This window comes from Muscardinus avellanarius (genome assembly GCF_963383645.1).
Source record: "Muscardinus avellanarius genome assembly, chromosome: 16".
NCBI lineage: Eukaryota > Metazoa > Chordata > Mammalia > Rodentia > Gliridae > Muscardinus > Muscardinus avellanarius.
In genome coordinates, this window is record NC_137802.1 from 32,970,356 (window position 1) to 32,987,255 (window position 16,900).

A 16,900-nucleotide genomic window follows, 5' to 3' on the forward strand; every position below is an offset into this window, starting at 1 on the left:
TCAATATATCATTAGGGTAGCCCAAGGTCCCTTCTTGTCAAGGAAGACTAGCTGATTCCAGGGGGAAAGAGAAGCAGAATCCAGGGCACCTGTAAATCCCTGTAGTTTTGTGCTGTGTTGTAGCTAATTATACGACAGGCAGCAGTAATATGCTGTAGCCCTGTTGACATGCTTGCTTCAGAAAGAGCAAAATCTCCAGTGGAGCAAAGAAAGGGGCATTGGAGGGGCTGCAAATGAATGAAGTAATAATCATTTTATTGTAAACTGAAGCTTTGCAGTGGAATCAGGTTATCTGAACTGCAAGGGAAGAGGGGGGAGGGAGAGGAAGATACCAACAGAAATACATGGTTCAGATGTGTTTTACAGCTCTTGATTTGGATTCTCCTGCAGATAGAGTCACACAAGGAGACCACCACTGATCACAGCCAGTCAAATTGCTCTTTCTCCTATGGCACTGCTGTTAGTGACTGCTCATAGGTTATTCAGCTGACCTCTTCTGATTCTGCTTTGCTGCCTGATTTCAAAAGATTTGCCCTATACTGACTCGCAGTCACAGCTTGATGTAACCACTGCTTGTTTGCATGCATCCCCATCATTTTTGTTTCATTTTTTTCTTTCTTTCCTTTTCTTCTTCAAGTTAGAAGGCAAAAGAATCAGCAACATTTTTCTATGATAAAGATTTATGTAGGGCCATCTAGACTCAAGTAAAATGAGATTCAGTTGGAAGGGATGGTAAAAAGGCTCAGAGAACTTGTAACTGCCAAAAAAGTCAGTATTTCTTAAATTAAAGAAGGTTCAGCTAGGAGGCAACAACTCTGACTTTGCATTCATATTGAAGAAGGCTCTCCAGCCATCCTAGGCAGGCAGATCAATAAAATCATAGTTGTCTTAATGCCAAGAACCTCAGAATTCAAGATATTTCTCTTGGCCTTCTTTAAAGTCTATATTGAGGTGGAATGCTAGCTTTGGGAGCAGGGATGACAGAACACCACATCTAAATTCTGGTTTATGACATATTGAGCAGTGTCCTTGGAAAGTATCTATTTTGGTTTCTCAGTTATATATGTAAAATGGAACTAATTTACTAAAAGGAAAATGATTCTAATATTTATTAAAACATCGTGAGAGAAGGTTCATCATAATAAGTGCTTTGTATAATCCACACAGCAGATTTGGGGAGTGAATTTATATACTATTATGGATTTGAAAATATGGCAGTTGTTTACCCCAATATGATGTTTGAATATAATGCACCAATAAAAAAATTTTAAAGGAAAAAAAAAAAAGAAAATATGGCAGTTGTCTTACAGAGGTTGAGCAGTTTTACTATTTTTACATGATGAGAATGCCATGGAATATGATAGATTTTTATTTTAGATAGATAAGTTGAATATTTAAATCATAGACATTCTCTTAATTTTACATAGGCCATGGGCCTAGCCTTCTGGTATATCACAGTAGTGTGCAATATGCTGCATTTGTCATATTCTTAAGATGATTAAATATCCTTCACAGGATAACAACATATAGAAATGATCATTGTGGACATGGCTAAGCATTTACCTGTTAATAGACACTTTTATCTTTCCCTACTCATCTCTCCTATAACCCTACAGATTCGTATTCTACCAAAGAGGAGAATCTGGCTCTAAATTTACCTCTTACATGATTGATTTGGGGCTATTCTTTAAAAACTGTAGATGTTAGGAGTTTTTGTTTTGTACCCCATACTGTGTGGATGGTGTATAATTCCTATAACAAAGCAGCAGGGGGCTCCCTATGAGAGCTGAAGAATTGCTGATGGAGAAGGGCTGGTTTTTTTGTTGGTGGTGTTCTTTTCAATTTAGGCCCTTTCCTCCTGAAAACTTGGCCCTCATCCTGTGAAGGCTCCCTAAGGAATTACAGTATAGCTCTAGAAGCAGTGAGACTGTTTTATTAGTTTGAGAAATTGGTTAAGTGGAGAGAGATGCTACTAGTTTCTAAACTCCAGAAATCTGCATGAATGGACCCCGAGATTGCTTTGGTTATAGGGTTCTTCTCTCTGAACTGAGGTTCATAGTAAGAAACTGCAGATTGCCCTATTCTTTAGAAATTTTTCCATCTTAAAAAGAACGCTTTTATATAATCTCGTTACCATCTGCCCTTAGTTTTCTATTCAGCTACACATCCCTCTGCTCTAGAATCTGTGCATACTTTTTATATATTCATGAGAGCCAAGTACATTATTGCTAAGAATCTCTTATAAAATAAAACCCATTCTCCTAAGTAAGAGCTCAAGGAATCCAGATAGCAAAGGTTCAGGTTTTTGCACTCATAGTTTGCTCATGTTGCCTTATGAATTCTCTCTGTGATACAGGTTTGATGCAAAGAGCATTGCTACTCACAAATCACATGAGGTATATAGTTTGTGTGCAGTGATATGTCACAGCTTTTTATTTATATGGCCAGCTCAGTCTATTCTGCTCCTTTCACTGCCATGGGAAGTGCATCATTTTCCTCCCTCTATCCTGCTTCCCACATATCATCAGCACCACCCACCGTGTTCTGCCCATTAAGTCCTCTGTGTGCCAGAAAACTCCAACAATGATTAAATGCTGATAAGTGAATGTAGGAAGGTTAAGACATCAACCAATCAGACCTCTTCCAATAACCCTAAATTGTGGGTGGTAAATATAATTTTGTCCTTTTAACATTGAAAATAAGGATTTTCATTAGTTTGAATATTTTTAAGTTGGGGAAATGACTGACATCAAAATTTTAAGACACAGTGTCAAAAGACCAAAGAAATTGTGAGAGGCTTGCTTTGTTTTCCATTCTTGCCCTGGTCTTTCTTCGTGATTTTGGCACATTCTTTATAAGGAAGTTTTAGAGCTAGCCAAATTAGGAAAAGTTTTATTTATGAGGGGCACAGAGTTTTTAAACTTAAGAGTAATTTTAAAAAATAATTATTACCCTAAACTCATATAACTAAAAATTATTAATTAATTTTAACAAATCATGCCACTCTAGTAGTAGAATCATTTATCATCACTTTCCTGCTTGATTTGCAGTTTAAGCTCCTATAGGATGGAGTATCCTCTGCTTACCTCCCCATGAGATCAGGGGATGATCACAAGAACTGGGAACCTAGATCCCTGGATTTTATTTATTATTTTGAGGAAAATTTGCAAGTTCATCACAAATTGTAGAAAAACAATGAAGATAGGAAGAGCTGTGGAATCAACTTCTCTTTATTACAACTTCAAAAACAGAAGCAAGAAATGTTTCTCTGAGAACTTGTCAAGAATTATATTTCATGTTGCTGTTTAAGAAAATATACCATATCATATAGCATGAATTAATTTTCACCAGCCTGTGTTTTACTACTATGCATCATTTTTTTCATAATGGAGTTATTTTTAAAAATCCATTGCAAATACATTTTGACCCTTTTCTCCACAGCTGCTGTGGTGAGGTAGGTCAGGATGCAGGCCTCTTTGGAGGTACCCTGGGGGTTGAAGGGTAATGAGCACTTAATTATGTCTGCTGAATGCCAGAGCTGCCAAACTGGAGCTCCTTGTGACTAGTCTGTATCTGCTGACAATTTTTTTTTTTTTTTTTATTATGGCTTTCACTAACCTAACAGTAACTAACTGTGGTTGTTTAATTACAGAGGGAACATCCCCACGCTAAACAGGTACCGTATGTTTAGTTTCTTTTCCAATTGAAAGCACCTTTTTTTTTTTTCTTTTTTAAAAATAACTTAGAATAGTGAAACCAGGAAAAATAACACTACATGAGACAAGGCAGTGCCTTTGGACATAGTAAATTACTCTTTCTGTTTGGAAAACACGTCTTCAGTGGTTTAAAAAGCAGGACTTGAAAGATGTCAGTATGAAGAGCTCCCATTTAGTCATATGTGATAGGGAGTTTGTCTCTTCGAAGTTCAGCTTTGCTGGAAACGTCTTTTCTAAGTTCTCTGTTTAGTTTGGGGCTTTTAGAGGAGAAACCCTTAAGGTTACTCATATCCTGAAAAATTGCTCACAGGTTTTTTTCCATTCTTAGTTTCCCTAATTTGCTTCTCCTTTTAGAGGAGTATAAATTCAGAAATAGCTGATCTCATGTTTTATCAGTTTGTTAGCTATTTTTCTAAAGTGTTGATGTTATAATGATTAGAAAGATGTCTATTTTAAACCTATAAGATTAATGTTAGAAAGGTATATTAGGTTTTAATATGTGAAGAGTTTCCAGGCCAGTATAACACAAGTGGTATTTTAGTATATATTTTGAGTTTCTGCTGCCTCCTTGAACCAAGCAAGGTAACACAATGCAAGTTTGAGAGGATAGCAATTCCCACTGGCATTGAATCCATAAAATGCTAACAGCATTGATAAGTTGGCGGCAAGCTCAGTGTGGATAATGTTACATGTGGAAATATTTATAGGCTTACATTTATTTTGTTCTTTTACCTTTAAAATATTAAGTAATCAAAACTGATTGTAGCTTTTAGAGCCCAATTGAGATGTGGAAAAGAAAGAGAGTGCTTTTATAGGGTCTCCTACTCTTCTGGAGAGTGGGCTTGGTTCATTCCTGCTTGCCTTTAGATGCTGTGGCCTGAGCATAGCAGTGAAGGCAAACTGAATAGTGTATATTTCCCAGGGGGCTCAGTCTAGTGAAAGATATTTAACCCCATGTTTGCCACAGTCAAGTCAGTTAGCTTTGTAGAGGGAGTTCCCTTTAAATGTTATCGGGAAACTTTTTGTCTTTCGTGTGTAATGACAGGCAGGTAAAGATATTATTGCCTCACAAACTTGCTCCTTCAGTAAATATATTTGGTGATCCTAGAAAAGAGGGAATGTTAGCACTTCTGAGTTAATTCAGCTCAGAAGCCCAGTCTCTAGTAGGCACCATGTGTAAGACTTGCTTGATGTGTGTTTCATTTGTTTGTTTCACTCATGGTATCAGTGGCTTCCTCTCCTACTCTGCCTTTGTATTCCCCAGTACTGTCAAAAGATGACATGCCTTTTCCATAGCCATTATTTACCAAAGGAATAAAAGCCAGGAGTGTCAGTCTCCATAGTCTGTGTGAGCGGTGTTTCCATCCTATGAAGAATTCCACTGCTTTTTATCAGTATGGTTTGCAAAGGACCCAATACATATCCAGATCTCATGTCCACATTGCTGGCTTTCTTTTTCCTGCAGCACTGCAGGTAGTACACTTCATAAAGATTTTGGGCAAGTCCACAAAATGCAGGTGTCATTGCCTCGCTCTGAACTGGATTCAGATAAGTATGCCCCTAACATGTCAGGCAAATCCTGGAGGCTCAGCTTGTTCCTTCTAACAGGATGTCCTGATTGGGCACTCAGAAATACTTTATCAGTCCATGCTGCTGAGGTGCATCAAAATATTGAGCTTCATTATGATTTTAGATTGAACAAACCAGTTCAATTCTCCCCAAGCATCTCTATTTAGTAACTATTTGTCATGCTTACACATACTTTGAGACCCATGCTCTGCCCCTTTGTGTCTTCCTAAAAATTGTTAAGAGCTTTGAATGGAGATATTTTTACTGTGGTGTAGAAGTATTTAAATGTAAAGGGGAAATATTGCAACTTGGGGTTGAAAAATGTCTCTCTTTCAAAAAGGGAGAACTATAATCCTAATAACTACCCCTATTAACCTGATAAAGAAAAGGTAAATGCCTAGTAAAGTTTCTTTTGTAGATTGACTTGTTTCTGTACCATAAATAATACTTTTTATAATGATTTACTAACCCATTTCATTCTTAGTAGGAATTATTCTATATACATATAGCCACCTCTCTATCTGTAAACACTTATTATAATTCTTAGAGAAAAATGCCGTAAGTGTTGCGTAATTACAACTCACTTAGCTTGCATACTTCCTTTTCAAGTAGGGAATATTTTGGGGAGGCGAAAGATGCAGAATGGTTTTTAACCCCTGTGTGCTATTCATTCACCAAACATGTCATAAAGTCATTGTATTAAAACTGTCAAGCCAGGCGTGGTGGCGCACGCTTGTAATCCCCGTGCTTGGGAGGCAGAGACAGGAGGATCACACAGGTTCGAAGCCAGTCGCGCTGGCTTAATAAGAGACCCTGTTTTCAAATTAAAAAAATATAAAAAAATAGGTCTGGGAGTGTATCCCGGAGGTAGAAGGGTTTCCAGGAACCCCAGTACCACAAAAAACAAAAAACAAAACAAAACAAACAAACAAAAAACTGTCAAGAAGCCAGGTGTAGTGGCGCACGCTTGCAATCCCAGCATTAGGGAGGCTGAGACTGGAGGATCGCGGTTCGCGGTCAGCCTCAGCTACTTAGTGAGGCCCTCTGCAACTTAGTGAGACCTTGTTTCAAAATAAAAGAATTAAAAAAATAATAGGGCAGGAGGTGTAGCTCGGAGGTCAAATGCCCTTGGGATCCATCTCCAACCCCCCCCCAAAAAAAAAAAAACTGTCAAGAAATTTATGACAGGCCTTTGGATTCTATATGAAGAAATTTGGGGATGATGAAAATATAATTTGTATGGAGAAATTCAAATGAAACAACGAATCTAGCAAGATACACTTATGCATGTGGGTAAAAAACCAAATCTGCTCTGCAACCTGACCCTACTTCTATTTTCTTCTGGCTCCTTTTCCCTATTATTACTTTCTAAGTTCTTGCTCTTACCCTCCTTGTCTAATGAACTTGATTGAATTATCGTTTAGAATGTCCTTCTCCTCCAACCTCAACCACTATGGAATGACTCATGTAGCTAGTGTCAGCGATGTGCTGTTGGACAGCTCCTTTACCCCACCTTGCCAGCGGATGGGCGGAATGGTCTCTTTTCGGACTTTTGAAGATTTTGTCAGGTAAGGCATTGCAGAACTGTGCCTATTTAAGGGCATCCTTGACCTCTCTTTGAAGTTCTTACCTTTCTGCAAAGTATAGGTCTCCATAATGGTCATGAACAAGCTAAGGAGATATAGCCCTCATTGCATCTGCCATCAAAAGAAGTATATGTGCTTCCATTTCTACCTCTCTTTGAGTCTCTACAAGTCTCTGCTTGTAGTATGAACCTGGTCAGGAAAAAAAAAGACGAACAAAAATCATCTTTTCTCTAGGAGCTAACAGTAGAAGCTGTCTGCTCTGTGATGAGTGAAATGTCAGGAGAAATTAAACACAACACTAGAGTGAGCCCTACCAGAGACGATACATCTTTTGATTAAATGCATTCAGCATCTATCTCTTGATGTATACTGATGCATTACCCTAGGGGGAGGGGTAATTACATTGGTCTGTCACTGCTGCAGACCCAGCTCTTGCTGTTACTTTAAGAATGATGAAGACAGCAGTGTTCATATCTTATATGTGAAGCAAAACAAAATAAAAATGCTTTAGATCATTGTTTTTTCTAAGAGAAAAAATAAATATGGTTTATTAAAGTTTAAACAATCCATCCTCCTAATTTCTGCCACTTGGTGAAATTTTGAATGTCATCTCCAGCCACTCTTTTCAGCTGAGTATTGTGCACAGGCTGGGATGGATTATTCTTGTAGACTGAGCTGCCAATAGCAGCATTCGTTTCCTACCACTTGGGTTTTCATGGTGGTATTTCTCTGGTATTTTTCAGGATCTTTGATGAAGTGATGGGCTGCTTCTGTGACTCCCCACCACAAAGCCCCACATTCCCAGAGGCAGGTCATACATCTCTGTATGATGAAGACAAGGTATAGTGTCCCCGTTGGGAAACTGCTTTGTTCCTTCAGACACAGCACTATATACTAACTATATCCTATCTTTCTACTTTGGAAGATTATAGAGAACAAATTACCTATTTAACCTGTTTTGTGTTATTTAATTTTATATGCCTCATCAAAGTAAATGTGGAAGCAGGTGGAATATAAATTCTAAATTTTAAAAATGGTATGATTATCTTGGAACCCATAGCATAGAACAGGCTCAGCTATATATATTGCAGCTTCCTCTGAGTCTTTGGATGTTGTTTTAAAGATTTCAGCTTTGAGCCGAGTGTGATGACCTACGCTTGTAATCCCAGCATTCAGAAGACTGAAACTGGAGGATTGTGGTTTGCAGACAGCCTCAGCTACTTAGTGAGGCTCTCCATAACTTAGTGAGACCCTGTTTCAAAATAAAGAATAAAAAATAGGCAGGGGATATAGCTCAGAGGTTGAATGCCCCTGTGTTCCATCCCCAGACCCCCCCCCCAAAAAAAAGGGATTTCAGCTTTGATTGCTGGAGTTGTTAACCAGTGATAGCCTGTGTCTTAGACTTTAGACTACAGAAAGAAGAAAGAAAGAAAGAAAGAAAGAAAGAAAGAAAGAAAGAAAGAAAGAAAGAACATCTTTTTAAACATTGTCTCTTTTTATTAAATCCTTCGTGTTTGTTTATCAGTAAACAAATTGCTCTGTTCATTATTCCCTGCAACATTATTTTTCTGTAGTTTGGTGCTTCTACTATCTGATAAACTCTAAAGACCTTAAGTGGGGATATGTTCTGATGGCTTTTTTCACTCATTTTTCTTCACATACTGTGAATACATGTGGCAGATAAAATAACCTTACCCCCATTTTCTTGGTGAAAAAATTGAGAAATATCGACCTTCAAGTTTATGTCAAGATTTGAAGTTACCTCTAGCTAATGCCTTTGCTGCCTTATCTTTTATGAGCTTTACTTTCCTTAATCTGTGTTGTGAATATCAGGCAGTACCGTTAGTTTGCTTATTCCTACTGATAGGCAAATCAAAATATTGGGTGGGAGTATACCCCTTTTTCAGTTATTCTGCCAGGTACTATAACTTCTTCCTGCTTCATAGTCAGAATCACGATTTCTTTGGTTTTTGTTCTTGAGTTACAGGCCCCCAGGGATGAGCCAATTCATATTCTGAATGTGGCTATCAAGACTGACTGTGATATTGAGGATGACAGCCTGGCAGCTATGTTCAGAGAGTTTACCCAGCAAAATGTAAGTCCTTGATTGTGGAAGCCAGTGGTGGCCCTTTCCTGCTGGTTGTGTCAAAGCTATCCTTTTGAGTGTGTATGTGCATGCATACGTTCATGTGTGTATGTGTGTGCGTGCACTTACGTGCATGACCGTGCTGTGGACTGAATCGACATTCTACCCCCGAGCTACACCTTAGCCTTTGTTGTTTGTTTGTTTGTTTGTTTATGGTGGTACTGGGGATGGAACCCAGGGGCCGTCTACCTCTGGGCTACACTCCCAGACCTATTTTATATTTTATTTGGAAACAGGGTCTCTTAAGCCAGCTGAGGCTGGTTTCGAACCTGAGCAATCCTCCTGTCTCAGCCTCCCAAGCACAGGGATTACAAGCATGTGCCACCACGCCTGGTTTAGCCTTTGTTTTTAAAAACAGGGTCTACTAAAATGTAGAATCTTGCTATTTTTCTGGGCTGTCTTCAAACCTGTGATCCTGCTTGGCGTGGTGGCGCACGCTTGTAATCCCCGTGCCTGGGAAGCGGAGACAGGAGCCACACTGGCTTAAGAGACCCTGTTTCCAAATTTAAAAAGTATAAAAATAGATCTGGGAGTGTAGCCCGGAGGTATAAGGGCTTCCAGGAACCCCAGTACAAAAAAAACCAAAAAAAACCTGTGATCCTCCCGTCTTAGCCTCCCAAATACTGGAATTATGTGCCACCGTGCATGGCAATCTTTCATTTTATTTTATTTTGCTGTGCTGGGGATTGAACCTAGGGTCTTAGACTGTTATGCCAGTGTTCTACCACTGATTTACATCCCCAGTTCTTTTAAAAATATTTATTTAGCCGGGCGTGGTGGCGCACGTTTGTAATCCCCATGCTTGGGAGGCGGAGACAGGAGGATCGCACAGGTTCGAAGCCAGCTGTGCTGGCTTAGGAGACCCTGTTTCCAAAAATAAAAAAGTATAAAATAGGTCTGGGAGTGTAGCCCGGAGGTAGAAGGGCTTCCAGAAACCCCAGTACCACCCCCCAAAAAAATTATTTTATTTTGAGAGATGGTCTTGCTATGTTCCACAGTCTGGCCTCAAACTTGTCATCCTCCTGCCTCAGCCTCCTGAGTTGCTGGGATCACAGGCATGTGCCACTGTGCTTGGCTAAAGCCATCCTTTCATAAGTTGCTTCTTGTAAGGCTATGTAATGTAATGTGATGTAATGGCTATGCCTTTTATCATAACTATCAAAACTGGGCTAGTTCTGCCTAGAGGGGTATGATACCAAAGTAATTTAATGATATAAAAATCTTTTTATGTCAGGAAATAAAGACCTCAAATATCTAAAATGTTTTTAAGGGAAATTTTATTCCTAATCTCTCTGAGTTCTGAAGTCTTAAACTCTCATTCACTTGCTGAGTGGTTTCTTTTGATGCTTTAACTCCACACATATAAGCCCCAAGTCCACGCAGATTTCTGTGTGTCCTTCCCTTCCCTCCCTTGAAAATATTAGTTATACTTTCATACTTTCAATTTTCTGTCACTTAGATATCTCATGTTGACATCAAGCTTCATAGTTTCAACTTAAATTCTCATCATTTTTTTTTCAGCTTTCACCTGGAATATTTTCTTCTCCCTTCTTCTCTCCTTTTCCCCCTCCTCTTGTCTTAAGGACTATCTCAAATTTTACTACTTTGTTGAAGGTTTTTTTTTTTGGGGGGGGGTTGGTGCTAGGGATCAAACCCAAGAGCATCCATCCTTACTCCAACCCACATCCTCAGCTTTTTAGTTTGAAACAGGGTCTTGCTAAGTTGCTGAGGAGCTCATTAAGTTGCTGAGGTAGACTTCAAACCTGCAGTCGTCCTGTCTCAGTCTCCCACGTACTGGGATTATAGGTATATTCCACCTTGCCCAGTTGTTAAGGATTTTTATGTTGTTGTTTTTTATTTTAATTTTATTTTAATTTTTATTTATTTTTATTATTTTGGAAGTACTGGGGATGGAACCTAAGGGCTTTTCTACCTCCGGGCTATACTCCCAGACCTATTTTATATTTTATTTGGAAACTGGGTCTCACTAAATTGCTGAGAGCCTCACTAAGTAGCTGAGGCTGGTTTCGAACTTGTGTGATCCTCCTGTCTCAGCCTCCCAAATGCTGGGATTACAAGGATGTGCCACCACACCCAGCATTAAGGATTTTTAAGTAGCTAAATAAAATGTATTTTTATACCTTGAATCATTAATCAGCATATTTATTCGCAATACTAATGCTTTCTATTCATAAAGAAGTTTTATCTACACTTACTTATTTCACATTACCACAAATCCCATGTGGTTAAATGAATCAAGAATTATTTCAATTGTACACATGGGACAAAGCTCAAAATCAGAGAGATTAAGGGTTCTTGGTCACCAACTGGAAGATGATAAACCAAAGACTAGAACTTAAAGCTTTGATGTCATCTCTATAGGACATAGATCTAGGAGCTTCAGGAGCTTTTTTTTTTTTTTTGGTGGTACTGGGGTTCCTGGAAGCCCTTCTACCTCCGGGCTACACTCCCAGACCTATTTTTTACATTTTCATTTTGGAAACAGGGTCTCCTAAGCCAGCGCGCACGGCTGGCTTTGAACCTGCGCGATCCTCCTGTCTTTGCCTCCCAAGCGCGGGGATTACAAGCATGCGCCACCACGCCTGGCTAAATAATGCATTTTTACCTTGAAGATATTTATAGTCTGCTGGAGGGAACTGGATAGGCATACTTAAAATGATAATCTAAAGTTACTTTTAGGTGGGTGTGGTGGTGCATGCTTGTAAATCCCAGTACTTGGGAATCTGAAACTGTAGTAATGAAGATTTATAACCAGCCTCAGCTACTTGGTTAGGCCCTCTGCTACTTAATTAGACCCTGTTTCAAAATAAAGAATAAAAATTAGGGCTGGAAGTGCCAGGTGTGGTTGCACATGCTTGTAATCCCAGCGCTTGGGAGGCTGAGACAGGAGGACCGCACAAGTTCGAGGCCAGCCTCAGCTACTTAGTGAGGCTCTCAGCAACTTAGTGAGACCCTGTTTCCAAATAAAAATATAAAATAGGTCTGGGAGTTTAGCCCGGAGGTAGGAAGCCCTTGGGTTCCATCCCCAGTACCACAAAAGAAAAGAAAACAAACAAACAAATTAGGGCTGGAAGGTAAAGCTTGGAGGGAATGCCCCCGAGTTCAATCTCCAGTACTGAAGAAGAAAAAAAAAGTTACTTTTTGTGTGAGGGTCATGGTACTGGGGATTGAACCCAGGGCTTCAAACATATTAGGGTAGTTCTCTATCACTGCACTCTACCCTCAGCCTCTACAGTTGTATTTCATTGTGATATGTAATTGTGTCAACAGTGCCCTGTTAAACTGTTCTGAAGGATGTCGTGTGTGCATGCCGTGTGTACACACACACATACACACACAAATTAATTAATTTATTTATTTATTTATTTATTGGTGGTACTAGGGATTGAATCCCAGGAACATTCTACCTTTGAGCTACACCTTTCTACACCTTTACCACCCCTCCCCCACCTCCATTCTTTTAAATTTCAAAAAAAGAGTTTCACTAGGTTGCTGAAAGTCTCACTTTTACTGAGACTGGTCTCAAGCCTGCAATTCGCCAGTCTCAGACTCACAAGTACTGAGATTATAGGCATGTGCTACCATGACTTCTTTAGTGTGTGTGTGTGTGTGTGTGTGTGTGTGTGTGTGTGTGTGTGTGTATTTCCTTTGGGTATTGTAATTGACCCAGGGCCATTCTACCTCTGAGGTGCACCCCTAGCCCTTTCATTTTTTAATTTTGAAGTCTCGCTAGGTTGCTAAGGCTCTCCTCGAACCTGCAATCCTCCTGTTTTAGCTTCCCAAGTACTGGGATTATAGGTGTGAGCCACTAAGCTTGATTACTATATATTTTTTTTAATATTAGTGAGCAATAAAGATATGACTTTTCTTTATTGGACTCATAAACTATAACACAGAGAGACTGTGTGTCTTTGCTTAAGTTTATTCATAAGGGTTAGGGTAGAGTGCGATGATACTCCAGGCCTAGAGACGCTCTTAACTGCATGAGGCACTGTGTTTAACCAGGAATATTTGGCATTTTTGTCCTCCTATCTTAAAAATATATAAAAGAAGGAAAAGCAATTTAAAAATAAGAGCTGAAGTGATAACTAGTTTTGTTTTTCACTTCATGATCATGCTCCTAGCAGTTTAGAAAGTTTTTTTTTAAAGCACACATTAAACTATCAAATAGGTTGATCCAAATTGTTCAAATAATCTTCTAGTCCCAGCATGTCTTTTTTCTCTCATAGAAATTAGGATCATATATTTGTAAATGACTTGTGGAGGAGATTGAAGCAGTCAGTGTAAATGGAGTTTCTCCAGGTGCTGACGCCTAATCGCTGGGTAATAGCTGTGGACTTGCTGTGAGACCCACATTATTACAATGTAATCAGAATCCTGTTGCTCTGCTGTTATTGTCAGCCACTTGTGGAATTTTAAAAGCAATAACAATTTTGATTTTAAATCATGGCATTATTAAAGTTATTTTCTTCCCTTGCCAGAACATAGCTATTGATGCTTGTCTTTGAAGGACTTGACTATAGTGGAATTCTTTGTTGATGTCAAAAGAAATATGTCTGTTCCCGGGCACACAGAGAGACTCAGCATTATCATACTCCCTTTCTTTTAACACAGTGTTTTCTTATTGTAGTGTCAGTATTTGGTTATTTACATTGAGGGGCATGATGATAGTATGGATAATTTTAAAATTTGGTTGGACCAAAATTTACTTGTATTTGACCTAGGAATTTTTTATTAGAATGTGTTTATGGAAAATTTATTTTTTCAGTATTTTCTGCTTATATTTTTATAAAATTATCTTACTACTCAGCATTTTCTTAGAAGAAATAGAGAAAGAGGAGGAAATGACTCAGGAACATACTTCTTCATAAGAGGAGTCCAATTTAGATTAATTAATTAATATAGTATCATGAAAATTAAGAACTGGCTTATGAACTTATCTTGTGGTTAGATTTATAGCAAGGAATATGATCAAACTAAAGCCTGGATGTAGGTTATAAAAGTCAATGTATTTTTTCATCTGTACTATTCATATATTCTCTCAAAGTCGTTCAGCTAGTGGGATTGCTTTTCTATTTGTTGGCCATGTAGCACCTCTGTTAGAGACCTTTAAAAGAATGTCTTTCACTTAATTCATACTGATCCTTTGCCTTTCGAGGTAATTGAGGAGTAGAGGATAGGGAAACACTAAGTTCCAAAAGCCCAAGACACATATAACAAGTTGTCTCGAGACTTCTGTTCTCTTTTGACTTCTAATATACTGTTCACCTATGCTAAGTGGAGATATGAATGCTACCTGAACTTAAAAGCCAGTTCAACATTGCTTTAAATAATTTCTATGGAAACATCCAAGATTTCCATGAACAGATGAAGGCAATATGAAATTGTGGGATATGTACACAATGGAATTTTATTCAGTCATAAAGAAAAACAAAATTATGTCATTTGCAGGGAAATGGATGGAATGGAGAACATTATGCTAAGTGAGATTAGTAACAAAAAGTAAAAAATCGGATGCTCTCTTTAATATGCAGAAGCTAGGGTCATAGGAGGAACTTTAGGTGAAGAAGGAGAAACTGTAGATGAGCATATAAGATGACCTATCTGAGGAGGGGGAAGAGGGAAATTCCCTAATGTACATGATGTACATTCACAAACATATCAAAGTCAATCTCTAAGCCAAACCTGAGAAGGAGGGAGGGAATAGGGTGGGAAGTGGGGAAGGGCTAAATGAGTGATGTGTGCATGTATGCCTATACCACCTTGTACCCCATTAAGATGTATGACTACACTGCACCAGTAAAAACAAATAAATACAAATATAATTTTTATAAGTTTTTATTGGTGCATTGTATTCAAAACATCACAATGGAATACAAGGCTAGGATAAATATAATTTTTTAAGAGAATCTTTTGTTTTTGTTACTGAGGATCGAACCTAGGGGCATTCTACATCTGAGCCACACCCCAGCCTTGTTTATTTTGATACTGAAGATTAAACCCAGGGGTATTCAACAACCTATTTTATTTTATATTTTGAAATGATCTGCTAGGTTGCTAAGAATCTCACCATACTGCTGAGGCTTTCCTCAAACCTGTGATCCCCCTCTCTCAGCTTCCCAATTATTGAGATTACAGGCATCTGCCATCATGCCTGGTTTTCATTTTTTACTTCAAAATGGTGTGTCACTAAGTTAACCTACAATCCACCTGTTTCAGTTTCCCATGTACTGGGATTCCAGACATGTGCTACCATGCCCAACATTTTTTTTTTTTTTTTTTTTTTTTTTTTGCAGTACTGGGGATGGAACCCAGAGCCATTGGTATCTGTGAACTATGCCCCCAGTCTTAGTTTTTAGTCTTTTTATTTTTGAAACAGGATTTCACTGAGTTGAAAAGGGCCTCGCTATATTGCTGAGGCTTGTCTACGAACCTCTGCCTCCCGAATGCTGGTATTACAAGCATGCTCACCACACCTGGCTACCATGCCCAATTTCTTTATTTTTTTATTTTTTGGTACTGGGATTCCTGGAAGCCCTTCTACCTCCAGGCTACACTTCCAGGCCTATTTTTTTTTTTTTTTTTTTTGGAAATAGGGTCTCTTAAGCCAGCGAGGCTGGCTCCGAACCAGCGCGATCCTCCTGTCTCTGCCTCCTAAGAGCGGGGATTACAAACATGCACCACCACGCCCTGCCCATGGCCAACTTTAAGAGAACCTTTTTTTTTTTTTTTTTAAAAATACCTTCATGTAAAGTAAAAGAAAATTGTTTTAGAATAACTGAAGGTTAGGATTTGTTAGGTTGAATTCTAGAAATGCTGTATCTAATGGTGCATAATTTCTATTTATTATTTATTTATTTATTTTGGTGGTACTGAGGGTGGGACCCAGAGGCTTTCTACCTCCAGCCTGTACTCCCAGACCTGTTTTATATTTTATTTGGAAACAGGGTCTCACTCAGCTGCTGAGAGCCTCACTAAGTAGCTGAGGCTGGCTTCAAACCTGTGCGACCCCCCTGTCTCAGCCTCCCAAGTGCAGGGATTACAAGCGTGTGCCACCATGCCGGGCTATAATGTCTATAATTTACACAACAGTTTAGGACCTCTATTTTCTGTTTTATAGGAAGTGTTTTATTTGCTGAGCATGGTCACAAATGCCTGTAATCCCAGCCTCTCAGGAGACAGGGTGGCTCCAAGTTTGAGGCCATCCTGGGCAACTTTAGTGAGACCCTGCCTTAAAAAATGAAAGGAAGCTGGGCATGGTGGCACATGCTTGTAATCCCAGCATTTGGGAGGCTGAGACAAGAGGATCATGGTTCGTGGACAGCCTCAGCTACTACTTAGTAAGGCCCTTTGCAACTCAGTGATACCCTGTTTCAAAATAAAGAATATAAAATAGGGCTGGTGATGTCACTCAGAGGTAGAACCCCCCTGGGTTCCACCCCGACTACTGCAAAATAAATACATACATACATACATACATACATACATACATAGGACTGGGGATGTGGCTCAGTGGCAGAATAACTCTGGGTTCCATCCCTCACACTAGGAAGGGAGGGAGGGATTTTATTTCCCTTTACCTGATTTCATTTAGTTTATATATTAGCTTTAATCTTCACGTTTGAGTGATTTCTAAAAGCATGAATTGTAGGTTTACTTTGATGTAAATCAGTTCTGAGAACATTTAGGTGACTTTATGTGACCCTTTTTCCTCTTTCAATTTTGTCCAGATCAATATAAAACCCATTCCAAAGCTGGGCGTGGCAGCACATGCTTATAAGCCTAGCATTTGGGAGGCTGAGACCCGAAGATTGCAGTTCGCGAACAGCCTCAGCTACTTAGTGAGGCCCTTTGCAACTCAG

At 39.0% G+C, this 16,900-nt stretch overlaps 1 protein-coding gene across 2 annotated transcripts in view; it reads left to right on the forward strand.

The window, feature by feature from the left end:
• The window catches only part of ACACA (acetyl-CoA carboxylase alpha), a gene marked incomplete at both ends in the record, with an annotated part of 343,744 nt that overhangs the window by 191,101 nt on the left and 135,743 nt on the right, over positions 1-16,900 (forward strand). For both annotated transcript variants that reach the window (XM_080712598.1, XM_080712599.1), the window contains 4 exons: positions 3,653-3,676; positions 6,710-6,853; positions 7,615-7,711; positions 8,859-8,966. In XM_080712598.1, the coding sequence (XP_080568724.1) occupies positions 3,653-3,676; positions 6,710-6,853; positions 7,615-7,711; positions 8,859-8,966 (373 nt within the window). The remainder of the gene's footprint in view (positions 1-3,652; positions 3,677-6,709; positions 6,854-7,614; positions 7,712-8,858; positions 8,967-16,900) is intronic.